Genomic DNA, 16,824 nt, shown 5'->3' with positions numbered 1-16,824 from the left:
AACTGAGCCTTTTCACTTTATTTCAATATAACTATTAGCATTCCAGTTGGCAGTTCTGATAAAACACACTACTATCTTATATAAAACAATATTCAGTCATTTGACATAAGGATCGCAAAGGTAGCAGGATGATTTAACACCCTTGTCATAAACTTTAAAGGTGTATTCTATACCTCAAAACTAACAAAAAAGGGTCCCAAAATATGGATTTTCAGAAACAAAACCACACATTTTTGGGATATAGCCATTTATCAGGGCAGCATTCGTGCATTTCCTTTGTCCAGAAATAATGAAATAAATAAATAAAATAATGAAAATAAAGAAATAGTCTTAGTAATTGACAAAGCAACTCACAACAGGTGTTCAAAAAACCTCTAGTGCTAACTTCACAGCCATTGAGAAGTTTCACTATTGAAGTTGAAGCCTCATACACTAGAAAGTTCCTGGCTAATGTCTGATGGCTCATGCATGTTTAATACATTCCTGCCCTTCATCAATGGCACAAATGAGAACACAGGCTGAGAACGCCAATGATTTCAAATGGGCCCCACAAATAACAATAAACAGGATTTAAGTCAAGCCTTTGTAATTGATCCACCTTGATCAATCCATCTCTGAGTAAATCTTTGGCCAAGATACCCAGGTCTCATGACTGAGTGTGGTGGACTCTGTCATGCATGAACCATGTTTCTCCTCTACATGAAGGAAATGTCATCAAATACATCAAGGAAGATGCTCTACAAGATTCTGCAAGAAGTCATGGTATGAAGGTGATCTGTTTGGCAAACAAATGTACCCTATTAATCTCTCTTCAAAGATATTTGCCCATATGTTAATGGAAATTTTCTGATGATGTCTTGATTGAATAACTGTATTTGAATTCTGAATGGTTCATATGTGATTGTCATGATAATTGACAATACCATCTAAAGTGAACTGATCTCATCTGTGAAAAGCAAACGAGAAAATTCATTGGGTCATATGTACACTGCTATAGAAGCAACTGACAAAAAATCAATGAAAAAAAAAGAAAAAAAGATCATCTAGTAAATGCTTGAACCTGCTGGAAATGGTGCTGTTAAGTCAATTTTCATATAAGATCCTCCATACAACTGCTTGGGAGGCACCCTCTTCCACTACAATCCTCCATATGTTAGTGTGTGAATTCCATGCCACCATACCCAGAACGTTTTCCTCCGTTTTCAGTTCTTCATTCTTGTCTTTTATTTCCTTTTGCAAAAACTATGCCACACTCACAAAGATGACTGTGAAGACAAATGAACGCTTGAAAGCACAGAATTTGATCAGAGAGAAAAGCCTCTAAAGCCAACATGCTTTACATGCAATTTCATTAGCATATCCACAAGTGCATATTAATCAATTCAGTAAACACAAACTCATCCTCCATTGCAAAACTGACATTATGACTTAAACACACAAAAACAAATAGCAACTGTTGCTTGCACAGGGTGAATCTATTAGGCTTAATGCAACTCCATGCATGTCCTGCACATGATTCTGGTTATTTATAAACACATGAATCATCAAGTTCTGTCTGTGTGCTTTGCATGTTGGTAGTGTTCATGCAGCAACTAAGGTGGAAATGTGAGGTTTCTCTGCTTGTATTTGTTAGCTTTAAGATGTAGAGAATGCCTTTAAATCACTCTGGATCAGAGATAGTGTCAGAAAGTTTTTTTTCACTTGCCCGTCAGTTGTCTTCTGCTTCTCGAAGGAGATTTCAACTGCCAGCCTACACTTGGTGGAAGAAAGGGACAAAGCAAGTCCGGAACTACCAACCAAAATAGCACAGTAATACACACGCTAAAAATGGAGGGCGTGGTTATAAATTAAATTACACTTGCCAAGATCTTATATTCTTGTTAAATGCTTTACCTAAGTGTGAATAAACAAAGTTTGCTCATGCAGTATCTTCATAACTAGGCTTTATTTTGCATAGAAGCCTTCATATCCACTGTCCCAGTATCCCATAATGCAAAGCACACTTCCTTTTGGACATGTATATTGCTAAGCATTATGGCAAGGGTCACTAAACAGACCCAAGTGAAAATACTTTCTAAGACTATCATTTCTGGTTCGAAGTATTTTAATAATAATAATAATAATGCACTTTTTTGCTACTTGTATATGGAAAAATTATGACTTCTGCATTAATTCAACCTTGATATCTTTCTGGGTTTGGATCCCACTGATGAGACCTCAATAAAAGTTGAAACTGGTCGTCTAGGTAGTGACCTCATGATGTACAGCAATATACACATCCGAAAGTGAGTTTTGCTAGGATACTAGGGTAATTCATGCAAAGTCAACAGTCTCTATACATAAGTAACCTAGTCATGAATATACTTGACATACAAACTTTGTTTGCTTACACTCGGATTAAGAATAAAACGAGAAATATTATTTCTTGGCAAGTATAATTTACACTGTACACAATTAGAGTTTATGACAAGAGCATGGAGTCACCCTGTATGTATATAAAACTGATATATATTAAATTGGTTAATAAATTAAACCTAGATTTAAGTGACAAAATTGATGTTTTCATATCAATTTTCATTCCTCAAACCAATCAATGAATGGTTCAAGGTTATACTGCTGTGAGTGGTTATGTAATTTAACGTTTGTGTAAAATTAGTGATTTTTATCTGTTTTTTGAATTTTTCCTCAGAAAATTAGTGTATTATAGTGTATTAGTGGAGATTTTTGGGTTGTTAGAGTATTTACTATCTTTATAACATTTTCATTGTGATTTTGTCGGCACGATACCAATGCAACAAACAATGGCAGCAAAGATCACATTGCCAGGCGATTTGAATTTGCAGGATATTCAGTGCAGTGTGTGCGAAATATATTTGTTGAAAAAATTAAATAATATGTGGTAGGAAACTGATACTGGAGAGAAAGAGAGAGTATGTATTAAGTGTTTCAAAAGTGAGTGTCTGTCAAGTGACGAGAATGCAACAGATGGTAAGATGGAAAATGATGTTATTAATGTCGAATGTTCAGCTGTGAAAATAGAAGAGAAGAAATGGATATTAATAAAAAAAAATAGCATGCTTAAATGTTATCCTTCATAGGACAAAGCACAAAATTGAAAAATTGCAAGAGTTAACCAGGGCTGAAAAAAGAAAGAAGCAAGTGATCCGAAGGAATAATAAAGACTGACCGAACAAACAAGAAAAACAAGTTAAGGAGAAAATTATGTATGGAGACTCAATGATCAGGGGAGTACCTAATTAAAGTATGACAAATTTGTGTTTCAAGGGTGTTCAAAAATTCATGATATTAGTCAAGCCATCTGGATGCAAAACGGTATGTCGAAAGAAATGATTTGAGAGGCGAGAAGTATTCTATTAGGGAGGATGTAAAGAAGTTGTTAGAAGAGGCAAAACTGAAGAGCGAGAAGGTGAAGACTGTAAGTCTCTTACAATGCTATGATAGAGGCAAACTGAGGAGGAGGAAGAGGGCATTGATAGCTAATGAGTTTATACATAGATTGTGCAAAAGGATTGCTGTAGAATTTGTGGATCTGTGGTCTCTGTTGGAAAGAAGGATTGTAAAACATGAGGAATATTCTATCAAGAAGTCATAATTTGTGGAATACAAGGCAGGTAATTATTACATGCTTAGGAAGAAGCTTAAATCTGCACCATGGTATAAAACACTGCAGGATTATGATGTTAGTAATTCATGGGATATAGTTAAGGATAATCTAGAGGAAGCAGTATTAAATTGTATACCTAGGGAAAGGAGGATTAATCAGGTAGGAGTTAAATGGATGAGTAATATCATTAAGCATGAGCTGCAGAAGGTATATAAATAGAAAGGTGCCCAGCAAAGTCATGAACAGTACAAGACTCACGCAAGAAAAGTGAGAAGTATGGCAAGGAAAACAAAATCAGACTATGAGAAGAATCTAGCTGAGCAGATCAAAGGAAATCCCAAAGAGTTCTTTCATTATGGGGCAGGTAAGAGGAAGAATGACTATGGAAGATTAACCTTAATGAGTGATGATGGTCAGAGGAGATGGAAGCAGATAAAATAGTTGAGTTACTTGAGTGACCACTTTGCAAGGGTATATCATCCTAGTGAGGTTACTGCTTTAACCTATGTGACATACACTAATGTGGGAACAGAGGTGGATGAATTGGAGGTTCTTAGGATATTGTAGAATCTCAATGTAAATACAGCTGTAGGATTAGATGGGATATCAACTATGCTTTTTCGAGAACTGCAGTCTTAGAACCTCTCTTGCATGAGGGAGGTTCTAAGACTGCAGTAGCAAATTATAGACCAATCAGTATCTCAGGCATGGTAGTAAAAGTACTAAAAAAATTGATAAAAAAGAGAATTCAAGAATGGGTAGATAAAAATATGATACTGCATAAGGGTTAACATGGCTTTGTGAAGGGTCGGTCATGCCTTAGTAATTTACTAACTTTTTATAATAGAGTAACAGCTGAGTTGGATAAAGGCTATGTGATGATTTTACTTGATTTTGCAAAGGCATTTGACAGAATACCACATGAAACTCTGCTACACAAATTAGAACAAATGAGAATGGATATGACACTGGTTAAGTGTATAAGAGGGTGGCTGTTGGACAGATATCAAGAAGTGGTATATGCAGGTGCAGAATTGAGGTGAAAAAATATGACTATTGGTGTGCCACAAGATTCAGTGCTAGGACAACTGCTGTTTAATTTTGTACATAAATGATATAGGAAATAACCTGAAAGGAACTCCATAACCTTCAGTTGTTTGCTGATGATGTGAAATTAGATAAAGTAATAGTTAATCAAGGCGATGTGGAGAGCTTGCAGGATGATTTAAATAGGCTGTCAGTATGGGCAAAAGTTAATGGATGTCAGTTTAATGTTGAGAAATGTAAAGATATGCATTTTGAAATAAATAGATTACAAGCTGTGTATCAAATTGATGGCACTGCACTCCAGGTAATAGATGAAGCTAAAGATTTAGGGGTGGTATTAGACAGAAAGTTAAAGTTTAGAGGACATATTGCTAAGGTTGCTATGGTAGCCCATAACATTATTTGGCTATTGAAGAACACATTAACAACTAGAGATAAGGAAGTTGTTATTCCTCTTTGTAAGGCCTTGATATGCCCACATCTTATTACTATGCTTAAGTTCTCTGGGTTAAGATTCCTCATCCCCAAGAAATCCCCTGGGTTTCTTGGAGATGAGGAAGCAGTGGAGAGGATGCAGAGGCAAGTGACCAAGATGGTAAGTGGCCTGTGGAATATTCCCTATGAGGTTAGACAAGCTTTGTGGATTGCAGAAGTTGGTTGATAAGAGAAAAAGAGGGTATATGATAGAAACATTTAAGTTGCTTAAAGGGTTTTACAGGATAAATGCAGGGGAAATGTTTCAACACTTGGCTAGAGGGACCAGAACAAGGGATCATCCATGAAAGTTGAATAAAGGGGTGTGGTTAGTAGGGGTGTGAGGACTAGATTTTTTGCTTGGAAAGTTGTAAATGCAAAATGGGTTGCCAGAGTCAGTTGTGAGTGCTTTGTCTTAATTGGTTCAAGGAGAGGTACAATAGATTGTGTGGATAGATTGGGTCTCCCACTCTGAACTTCATGGAGATGCCTGTATAATAATATATTTTTCAATATTCCTGAAAAGATATCATACTTGCCTTTCTCTGACTGAGATTCACCATCAGTACCACCACCACCACCACCACCATCCTCCTCCTCATCTTCATAATCTGAGAGTTCTGGAGGTGGACCAGGAGGAACTCCTGGAGGTTGTCTCAGTAATGGTATGTTTTCTTTCAAGCTATAACACAGAAAGATTAATCTAAAATGATATGCATCTTGCACTTATATGTAAATTTATTGATGGTAAGTCTACAGAAAAGTTGTATAAAACTGAGGCAATATTTAATTTTCTTCATTATCAATACAAGTACTTAAAAGCGAAAAAAAACAAAAACAAACAATACTTGAAAGTTACACAAAATATGAAATACAAAACAATACTGCACTGTAATATTCACTTTTTAGATGTATTTATATTATATATGTGTGTGAGTTGTGATACAATACGAAGTAATCCCAAGTGTTGACACACTAGTTAATTCAGTACTTCTATACAGAAGTGAAACGTTGACTCTCCTAAAAGAAGATGATGAAAAGTGGTTGGTAGCATTTGAAATGAGGTGCTATAGATGACTCCTAAAGAAACCATACTGATCATATCACCAATTTTGTAAGACAAATAATCAGTTCTTTTGCGAGTTGAAGAGATAACATCATAACTAAGATATGATGGAAACACTTATGTGGCTTGGTCATATCAGCTGATCAAATGGTCTACCAATGCAAGTTCTTGAAGAACTTATTCCAGGAACTAGAAAGAAAGACAGACCTAGAATCAAATGGATGGTCAATATAAAAAATTGGACAGGTGTTTCACTTATGTCAATCAAGGGCTGAGCAGAGGATTTCTACAAGGAACATTTCCTAATATCTACTCTACGGACCTTTGTGGACTAAGGGTTGAAGAAGTTGAGTTTTTCCACTTTGTTATGCTATAAATTAGTATAACCAAGTATAGTATAGTATAACTGATGAGACTTCAATAAATTTTATTGAGGTCTCATCAATGAGAGAGCCAGACCCTGAAGTGATGCCAAGAAAATATATTCTTGGTTTATTTATATTCTTTATTTATTATGGGATACTAAGGCAAGTGATGTTAAGTTATTAGCCTCTATATATGAGTTGCCCAGTCCTGAAATTATTTCAGGTGCAAACTTTGTTTGCTTACACTTGGATAAAGGATTAAACGAAGAATATAATTTCTTGGCATCTTTAATTTATAGTATAACCAAGCGGGAAAAACTTTCAACATCTATTTCTAATCCACAGTATTTTAGTAATAAGGTGTGACACATTTTGGCTACTTGTATATGGAAATATGACTTCTGCATTACTTCAACCTTGGTATCACTTCAGGGTCTAGCTCCTATTGATGAGAGGAGATATCAAATTTATCACTAGATGGTGTAGATCACCCACATTATGCAATATTCACCACAGGGAAATAAAATGCTATCTATTCTTGCTATGAGAGGTTTTTTAAATAATTTCATCCTCTTAATTCAATGTGATCTTAGTCAATTGCAGGGAATACTGGAGAGCAATCCCAAGCAGAGAAGGTCAACTCAAGGCAGTTAATCCAGATGGGGTAAACCACCTGGGTATCAGTCATCTTTGCGCTTTAGTTTCAATTGGTCGTTTGGTTGTTCATCTATATGAGATTGGTGAAAAAGAAAAACTGATAGCCTTTGGCTATATGATGATATAAAAGAGCTGAGGCCTTTTCTCTATCTCTCATGCTTCTATCTGTCTTTCTTTCTCCTAATACTATCAGGCTCTCTTGCACCCCTATACTAACTACTTTTGGCCTATGATGAGCAACCCTTTACTTTTTCACCTCAATAAAGGTCAAAACCAGTCTGGGTAGTGACCTTTCCCATAATGCATAGTATTACTGTTTGACTACAGATGCGAGATCCTCGGCTGGCAATGTGCCAAGAAGAGTTAATTCATGTTGAAAGAGAGAAAGAAATAAGGCGGTGTAGGAATTCATCACTAACACGCGAAATGACATGCTTTATATGTAAATTTTCCAAGTGTTGTACAAGCAAAATAGTTATCTTTAAAAACTAGAATTTTCATAAAAGAAAAGCTAATTTTCCGACATATAATAATAAACACTCATCCTATGAAATGCATTAATTGCCCTATTATCAGAATGGATTTTCCTTCTGCCATGCACAGAAGTGTCGAGGGATCGCACACATGTGGTTACACAGTATACATATCTGAAAGGATATGTGCAACTGATATGAAGTCATTAGTCTTTACATACGAGTTGTTCAGTTGTGAAATTACTTCAGGTGTAAACTTTCTCTGCATACAATTGGCTAAATTTCTTAGCATCTTTAATTTAAAGGGATGAGGAAGAATGTCACATATTTTCAAGCAATAAAATTTGCTTCATAATAGCATAATGAATATCAATTATATGCAACATTTTAGATTAACTCCACAAGAAGTATTGTAATAAATGATAGTAATTAATAAATAATATATTGTATATAATATAATAAAAAAATAAATTAAGTGATAAATTCATTTTAAACTTAGAAATTTAAATACCTTGAAAATCTTAAAACTTAAGAGAACTATATATAATGTGCATATAAGCCAGAGATTCCCAAACTTTATGGGTTCAATGCACCCTTAGTGTCTCAGTAACTTTTTCATGGCATCCTAAGCCAAAAGAAATACCTAACAGTTCCATTTATTAAGTAGTCAGGTTGAAACTACTTAATAACTTAGCAGCTGTTTGAAAAAATAAATGAAAAAATTTGTGTGTTGCCCCAGAGTGCTGCAGTACAGAGTTTGAGAACCCCTGAGTTTGACATAAACAAAAATTTTTGTATTGCCATCCAACTGATTATAAAACTCAAATTTAATTCTCACAAGTAGCATTATACCAAAGTTAATAACACATATATGAAGCTTAACTATAAAGTGACAAAGAGACTCTGAGCCAGAAGCAGTGAATGTCAAAATGACTGGTGTATAGCTCTCTGGATACTAATAACTACCTGGTAATAAAATAACTTATTCAATACAGCTGTTTTCTACTGTTTCTTGTTGCTATTAAAAAAACTATTTAAAAGTTTTCTTTGAATTAATTATTTAAAAGTAGATCACCTAAATTTTGAATAAATATATAACTTTTAAGCATTTATTACTAATCTATAAAAAGTGCAAACCTGAAAGAAGATGATTTCTTTAGGATGGACTGTGGCTGTGGTATTGGTTCTGGAAGAGGTATGTCGCTGGGGAGGGGAATTTGAGATGGAACTGGAATGAAATGAATTCACTGTTAATTTCCTTGAAATTTATCTATATTTTAACTGATATACAGACATATCAAATTACAGTTTAGGATGTATGCAATGAAAGTAAAAAATGATAACATTTTGCACTATCATTTAACAAAATGATAACAAATAGTTAAATAATTTATTCCCATAATTCACCACTGATACATTAAAAAATTACTGTTTATGCTACTGTACAAAGATGATGAGACATATATGACTCCCAAAATTTCTTTTCAAAATGTTTATTTTGTGCTATGCTCACCATATAAGACAGCCACACATTTTTACACTTAAAAATGATCTTCTTACACATTATTTTTACTTTAATATAAGGTAAGCATAGAAATCACAGTAAATGTTTTCTTTACAATAATTTATGAATGGTATCTTCCAGTATGAAAGGATTGGTAAAATTGTTTATGTTTATACCAGTCTTCAGTTTCGTATAACGTAATTCATATGATCATCATGTCAACAAATTACAGTTTAGGATGTATTTAGGATTTATATATTTTATATATAAATTCCTTAGAATTTATATATAAAAAAATACATGCTTACCCTAATGAATACATTTATTAAATACAAATATTTGTATACAAAATATACTAATATATCAGTATATTAATATTTTAATTAACATAATATAAAAGCAAAAGCTTATAAAAACACCATGTGGCCAGCATAACACTGCAACACAGTACACATTGCTGAAGGAACTACATGATCGCTTGTCAATGTTTTTCATCATTCAGATCGTACATCGGAGTATAAAACAACTCCACATATTGGCTTATACACTGACATATGTGGTATGAACTAGTGTGAATACATAAAAAGACTCAGCAAATCCACATATTTTAAATAGATATTCATTTAATTTATTATTCATTTAACATTTAATTTGACATTTAATGAGTCAAGTAAACTCTCATTATAGCAAACATCAACAAAGTTCAATAAATTATGATTTATTATTATTAGCATTATTAAAGCTATGACTATGACTTACTGATGATTTTTACACTGTGAGTAAAAGAAGTAAATTATAGTTATAGTTTATCATTTATTGTTAAGATTTTGCCTGCAGTTACTGAGGCATTCTTGAAATAAGAACAATCAGAATGTAACTGAATATACATACAATACAAAACTGAACAACAATATATGATATTCAAGTTAGTAGTATAATATCCTGCTATCTCAGAACACAATCAAGGATGGCCAGTTTCATCATTTTATGGGAAACATTAAGTGAAATATGACATTTCTAGATTTTTTTTTTTATACTTTTTTTTTTCTTCTTTTCTTAAGTCTCCTGTTAGTGTACTTTTTTCCATGTCGTCATTTTGTTTTATATGGTTCCTGCCAATACGTTTTGTTCTGTCATCAATGCACAAATTTCCACAATTTCTTTTTTTCTGTTTCCATGCAATTTTCTTTGTTCTATTCCCAGTAATTTCTTAGACCTTATCTAAGCTGAATTTTCTCCCAATATCTCTGTTTAATCTCACCATGAACCCTGGCTATTTTGTTTGGCAATGAAAATTCTACAAATCAGATTTCTCTTCTTGAGCTCACTCATACCACTAGTTTTTCTGGCACATCCTTATGTGTCAGAAAAACCACTGCATAATGAATTGTTGCCTTTCATTTTTAGTTGTAGATCCATGTAAAGAGTTTAATAGCATTTTTAAGCAGTTCAAGTATTGGGCATAACTGACCCAAATAAAGCATTTGTTTACATCAGTTACACAAAACTTTTCATTGAAATGGAAAAGTTTCTTCATTGCAGCAATAAGATTACCACATTTACAGATAACAGTAAAGGATTAATTGATGTAGCACTTTTCACTTCACTAAGAATTTTATCTTTGTTTTTAACAACTGTTAAAACAGAAGTGCAAGGCAAGGTTAATTGACAGCTTTTCTCAATGAACAATATGCAATCACTGCTAAAATGGTTTACGAGTCTTCTTTTCACTGAAGCAACAGTATCCTTACTTTGACTTTCATCTGCCATTATTAACAATAAAATTCACAGTGAAACACAAAACACAGGGAGATGCAGCAAGAAAGACAATGTAAGCAAACTTGGGCCACAAAAATTGCACGTTGATTGATTCACAATAGCATCATGTTGCTAAAACTGTTGTATGAGCAAATGTGGCATCAATAAATAGGTACTGATCTTAATTGGAAACCATCATATGAGTGGATTGTGATAAAGCAGGGCCTTACTGCACCATATTACTCCCACATCTGCTCAACCAGAATACTACACTCACTTCTGCAGTGCACCAAAAAATTCCCTTAAAATGTTTGATGGTATCCAGAAGAGGTGCCCCAGTTAATCAACTGATAATCATGTCTCTCTCTCTCACACACACACACACACACACACACACACACACACACACACACACACACACAGATTCACTCTAATCATTTTTTCATATATGTTCTTTTTTTTTTGCCTTGTGCTAGGTATCTGAATGGGCAATATTATTATTAACTAGTTGCCATCTTTCTTCCATCTATCTCTAAAATAAGAAAACTGGCAGATGCTGATCAAGATCCACACCATGACAATTGACATGTTCTTGATCAAGGCATTAGGATTAAATATTCCATCACAGCATTAATTAGGTTTATGCAAAGCTAATTTTTTTTTTTTAATATTAATTCCCATAACAAAAAGTTACCTTTAGCACATCAGTGCCATGTGTGAATAAGTGGTTAAAAAGAAAATTGGAATCAGCTGGATATTGTTCTCTTTAATTAGAAGAAACACACGTATAAACCACAGTGAAAATTATTTAATTGTAAATATTTCATCCTAAGTATCTTAGGACATCATCAGTACAGTATTTAAACAAAATTAGGAATAACATACAGTTTAGGGCGCATGATTACAAAAGAATCTCATGAAAATGTGCATAACGTTCTAAAGTAGTACAAAAAAAAAAAAAAAACGTTAATTATTTAACACAATTTTGTATGATAATTTCCCATACTTTAGGAATAGTAAGAACGCCATTGCGGTTTAGGTTTGGTCTGTGTAGTAGGGCTTCAGAACTTTCTTTGTATAAACGTTCATGTTTAAATAAAGATCTATGTAAAAGTTTAGCCTTTTCCCAATGGATCCTATGGCTTGGATTTTCAATTCCGTGTTGAGAGAGGCCAGATTTCTGCGGTTTAAGAAGATGAATGTGGTCTTAATGTTCCGAGATGCGTTTCTGAACAGACCTACCTGTCTGTCCAAAGTAAGATAATTTGCATGAGCATGGAATCTCATAAACACCAGGTAACATTAAGGGTGAGAATTTGTCCTTAGGAGAAAGTAATAAGTTGTAAATTTGGTTGATAGGTTTGTAAGTAGTGGCAAAATTGTGTTTCTTCATAATTTTAGAAAGACGTTCTGAGATGCCTTTAACGTAAGGTATGGGAATCCTATGCACTTCTTCCTGTCTGGTTTGATGTATGCAGAAGTGACTGATGATTTTTTGAGTTGTTTTGGGAGTATATCCATTTAGGATGGCTGTATTTTTGATAATTTCTAATTCCTGGTTTAAAGATTCTTCAGAGGAGCAGAATTTGTGTACTCTGGAAACTAGTGATTTAATAATGCCAGATTTCTGAGATGGATGATGAGCAGTAGAATTGTGAATGTAGTGACCTGAGAATGTAGGCTTGCGAAAGACGGATGGCGATGGAACCGTCTTCTTTTCTTTGGATGTGTAAATCCAAAAAAGAGATACCCTGTGGAGATTGGAGATTCTTTTTCTAACGTAAAGTTACACAATAAATAACGGAAAAAACTCACGTAGAAAGATTATTTATTAGTATAATTTTCGCCTGTGTGTCACAGGCATCCTCAGTACATTAAGCTCAAAATTAAACACTAACTGACAATTCCAAAAAGCGCCACCTAAGTAGCTGGTATAAGATAACTAAAAAGGTCAATAACTTTCCTAAAAAAAAATAATAATAATAATAATAATAATAATAATAATAATAATAATACAATAAAAAGTTAGGAAAGATTAGCTGATTTGTAAAGTACTATCCCCCATAAAGGGGACAGACGTAAGCCGTCGGATCTGTTTAAGTTAGGAGAATGAAGTAGAGTTTCACATGTTTCTTTATAAAGGCGTTCCATGAGAAACTGACTTTTGTGAAGAACTCTTGTCTTTCTCCAATGAACTGTGTCTACTGAAGATGGCATGTTCAGAAAGTCCAGACTTTTCAGGTTTAAAGTATTCAATATAAGATTGGTGTTCTTCTAGCCGAATAGAGGCAGATCTTCCCGTTTGTCCAAAATAAGATAATCCACAAGAACATGGAATCTGGTATCTGGTAGACACCTGGATGATTAAGATGTGGAAGCTTGTCCTTAAGAGAAGTGAGAAAGGTGGAGATTTTTCTAAACGGTCGAAAGGCAACAAAAATATTCAGTGGTTTTAAAACTTTTGCTATATGTTCACTGATGCCTTGTACATAAGGGATAGTAATGCGCGTTATTTCCTCTGTGTTTGAAGAGGAAGACATATTAAAACTACTCAAAGTTCTTTCAATGAAGCAATTCTTATAACCATTAGATAGAAAGGAAGAAGTTATGTAATGTAGTTCTTTCTGTAAAAGATCGTCTGTAGAACAAAAGGAGTGGGCCCGATGAACCAGTGTTTTAATAGTTCCTGCCTTTTGACTGGGATGGTGATGAGATTCCGCATGGATATAATGGCCTGTATGAGTCTTCTTTCTATAAACTGAGAAATGTAGGTTACCATCTGGTTGGCGAAGAATTAGAAGATCTAAAAAGGCTAACTGCTCCACGTTACGATACGCATAAAGTTACAAAAATTTATGTAATGCATTTTCTTTGCTTGGAAGGTTGTGAGCCTTAAAGGCCTGTTAAAGCCATAGGGATAGGATAGATAATAATACAAAATGTTGAACAATCATATATGTAACGTAAGAGCAAAAACTCATCCACGTTACGATATGCATAAAGTTACAAAAATTTATGTAATGCATTTTCTTTGCTTGGAAGGTTGTGAGCCTTAAAGGCCTGTTAAAGCCATAGGGATAGGATAGATAATAATACAAAATGTTGAACAATCATATATGTAACCTAAGAGCAAAAACTCATCCACGTTACGATATGCATAAAGTTACAAAAATTTATGTAATGCATTTTCTTTGCTTGGAAGGTTGTGAGCCTTAAAGGCCTGTTAAAGCCATAGGGATAGGATAGATAATAATACAAAATGTTGAACAGGCTAACTGCTTATTTGATTCTATTTCTAGGGTAAACTTGATCCTAGGATGAAATGCGTTTAACTTATGTACAAGGCATCAGTGAACGTATAGCAAAAGTTTTAAAACCACTGAATATTTTTGTTGCCTTTCGACCGTTTAGAAAAATCTCCACCTTTCTCACTTCTCCTAAGGACAAGCTTCCACATCTTAATCATCCAGGTGTCTACCAGATTCCGTGCTCTTGTGGATTATCTTATTTCAGACAAACGGAAAGATCTGCCTCTATTCGGCTAGAAGAACACCAATCTTATATTGAATACTTTAAACCTGAAAAGTCTGGACTTGCAGAACATGCCATCTTCACTAGACACAAAGTTCATTGGAGAAAGACAAGAGTTCTTCACAAAAGTCAGTTTCTCATGGAACGCCTTTATAAAGAAGCATGTGAAACTCTACTTCATTCTCCTAACTTAAACAGATCCGACGGCTTACGCCTGTCCCCTTTATGGGAGATAGTACTTTACAAATCAGCTAATCTTTCCTAACTTTTTATTGTATTATTATTATTATTATTATTATTATTTTTTTTTTTTTAGGAAAGTTATTGACCTTTTTAGTTATCTTACACCAGCTACTTAGGTGGCGCTTTTTGGAATTGTCAGTTAGTGTTTAATTTTGAGCTTAATGTACTGAGGATGGGTGACTGAAACAAAAAAGACCAAAACTGGTGAGATCTTTCTGAGCAATAAATACAAAATGTTATATTCAGGCAATGACAATCAAGGAAAAGAAGGAGTAGCCATAGTATTCAACACAAAATACGAGGCTAATCTTCTTGAATGCCAGTCAGTCTCAAGTAGAGTAATGTGGGCAAATACGAGAATGGGGAACTGGACAATGAGACTTATTTGTGCCTATGGTCCCACAGAAGGTTCTACTAAGGTAGAAGTGGAAGAATTTTTTGATGCTTTAGAAAAAGCAACTGCCACAATGAAAAAGGAAAAGTTGGTCCTTGTTAGGGATCTAAATAGCAGAGTAGGAAATGATTGTGAGACATACAAAAATATTTTGGGAAAATTTGGAGAAAAGAGCAAAGCTAATAATAATGGCAAATATCTGTTGGATTTCTGCTCAGGACATGGACTGGTTATTACTAACACCATGTTCCAACATAAAAATGTGCACAAATTCACATGGAGAGAAGAGGCTAGGAATAAGAAAAGTCTCATTGACTATGTTATTGTTGCTAGTGATGTTTTCTCCCTGGTGCAGGACACCAGAGTGTACAGAGGATTTGAAATTGGAAGTGATCACTATTTAGTCTTGAGCAGGATAAAATTGAATTTCATATTGAAAAGAATAACATGTAAGAAAGTTTTAAAGCGAATAAAAGTTGAGCAGCTCTCAGATGTGAGCTGTAGACTAAAATACACAAAGATTATTGAAGGAAAAATGAAAGAGTTTGAGAACAGGAATCAAACCTTGGAGATTCATTGGCAAACTCTGAAGAAAACATTGATTGATTCTGCCAGAGAGGCATGTGGTGAGGTTGTTTGTAAGGATAAAAAAATCAGAACTCCCTGGTGGACACAGGAGGTTAAAGAGGCAGTGAAGGAAAAGAAGAAAGCATACCAAAAGTTCCTGTCAAATAAGTCAGCTTGTGCTCTTAGAGAATATAGAGACAAATGCAAGAATGCTAAACACTGTGTAAAACTAGCTAAACAAAAGTCATGGGAGGACTTTGGCAAGAATATAGAAAATAAATATCAAGAAGGTGGCAAAATATTCTGGAGGTTGTTGAAGAAGCTTAAGAATGGAGGAAAGAGTGCTATAAAAGGAATTAGAGATGATAAAGGTGACATGAAAACGGGAGAAAAAGATATCCTTGAAGTATGGAGTAATTACTTTGAAAAACTGCTAAATGAAACAAGCAGTGATGACAGCACAGTGGTAAAAAACACTGACCAGGCATGGATATGTATTCCAGTCAGGAATACATATCCATACTTGAAGTAGAAAAAGTCATCAAAGGCTTGAAATGTGGAAAGGCCGCAGGAGTAGATGATATTCGACCAGATAATGCTGAAGTATGGTGGTATAATAGTCTTACAGTGGCTGCACTGCATAGTTCAGAAAGCCTGGACAGAGGGACGAATTCCCGATGATTGGAGTAGAGCTCTCATAGTACCCATATATAAAAAGGGAAATAAAACTGCATGTGAGAATTACAGAGGTATTTCCCTACTGAGTGTTCCTGGCAAGATCTATGTTGCAAAACGGTTGAGAAGAATTGTGGAAGAAAAGCTTGGTGAAGAACAAGCTGGATTCAGGCCAAATAGAGGCTGTCAGGATCAGATCTTCACTTTACGACAAATAGTCGAGAAAGCATGGGAATATAACAAAGATCTGTATTTAAGTTTTGTCAATCTGGAAAAGGCATATGACAAGGTGCCAAGAGAGAAGCTATTCAATACGCTGCAGTTATATGGTGTCAATGGGACATTATATCAAGCAATACTTAGTATTTATTTCAGTTGTAATTCAGCAGTTAGAATTGAAGGAAGTACAGGAAGATGGTTTAATGATAAATGTGGTGTGAGACAA

At 34.4% G+C, this 16,824-nt stretch overlaps 1 protein-coding gene across 2 annotated transcripts in view; it reads right to left on the bottom strand.

Moving 5' to 3' along the window:
• The window catches only part of LOC150109066 (uncharacterized), a 236,356-nt gene that overhangs the window by 88,354 nt on the left and 131,178 nt on the right, over positions 1–16,824 (bottom strand). For both annotated transcript variants that reach the window (XM_090405267.1, XM_090405274.1), the window contains 2 exons: positions 8,845–8,935; positions 5,686–5,828 (listed from right to left, as the gene is read on the bottom strand). In XM_090405267.1, the coding sequence (XP_090261393.1) occupies positions 5,686–5,828; positions 8,845–8,935 (234 nt within the window). The remainder of the gene's footprint in view (positions 1–5,685; positions 5,829–8,844; positions 8,936–16,824) is intronic.

This window comes from Typopeltis vanoorti, chromosome 2 (genome assembly GCF_054136105.1).
Source record: "Typopeltis vanoorti isolate ZY-2024b chromosome 2, IOZ_Tvanoo_1.0, whole genome shotgun sequence".
NCBI lineage: Eukaryota > Metazoa > Arthropoda > Arachnida > Uropygi > Thelyphonidae > Typopeltis > Typopeltis vanoorti.
Note: the sequence above shows the minus strand (reverse complement) of the source record. Positions and strands in the feature narration are given on the sequence as shown.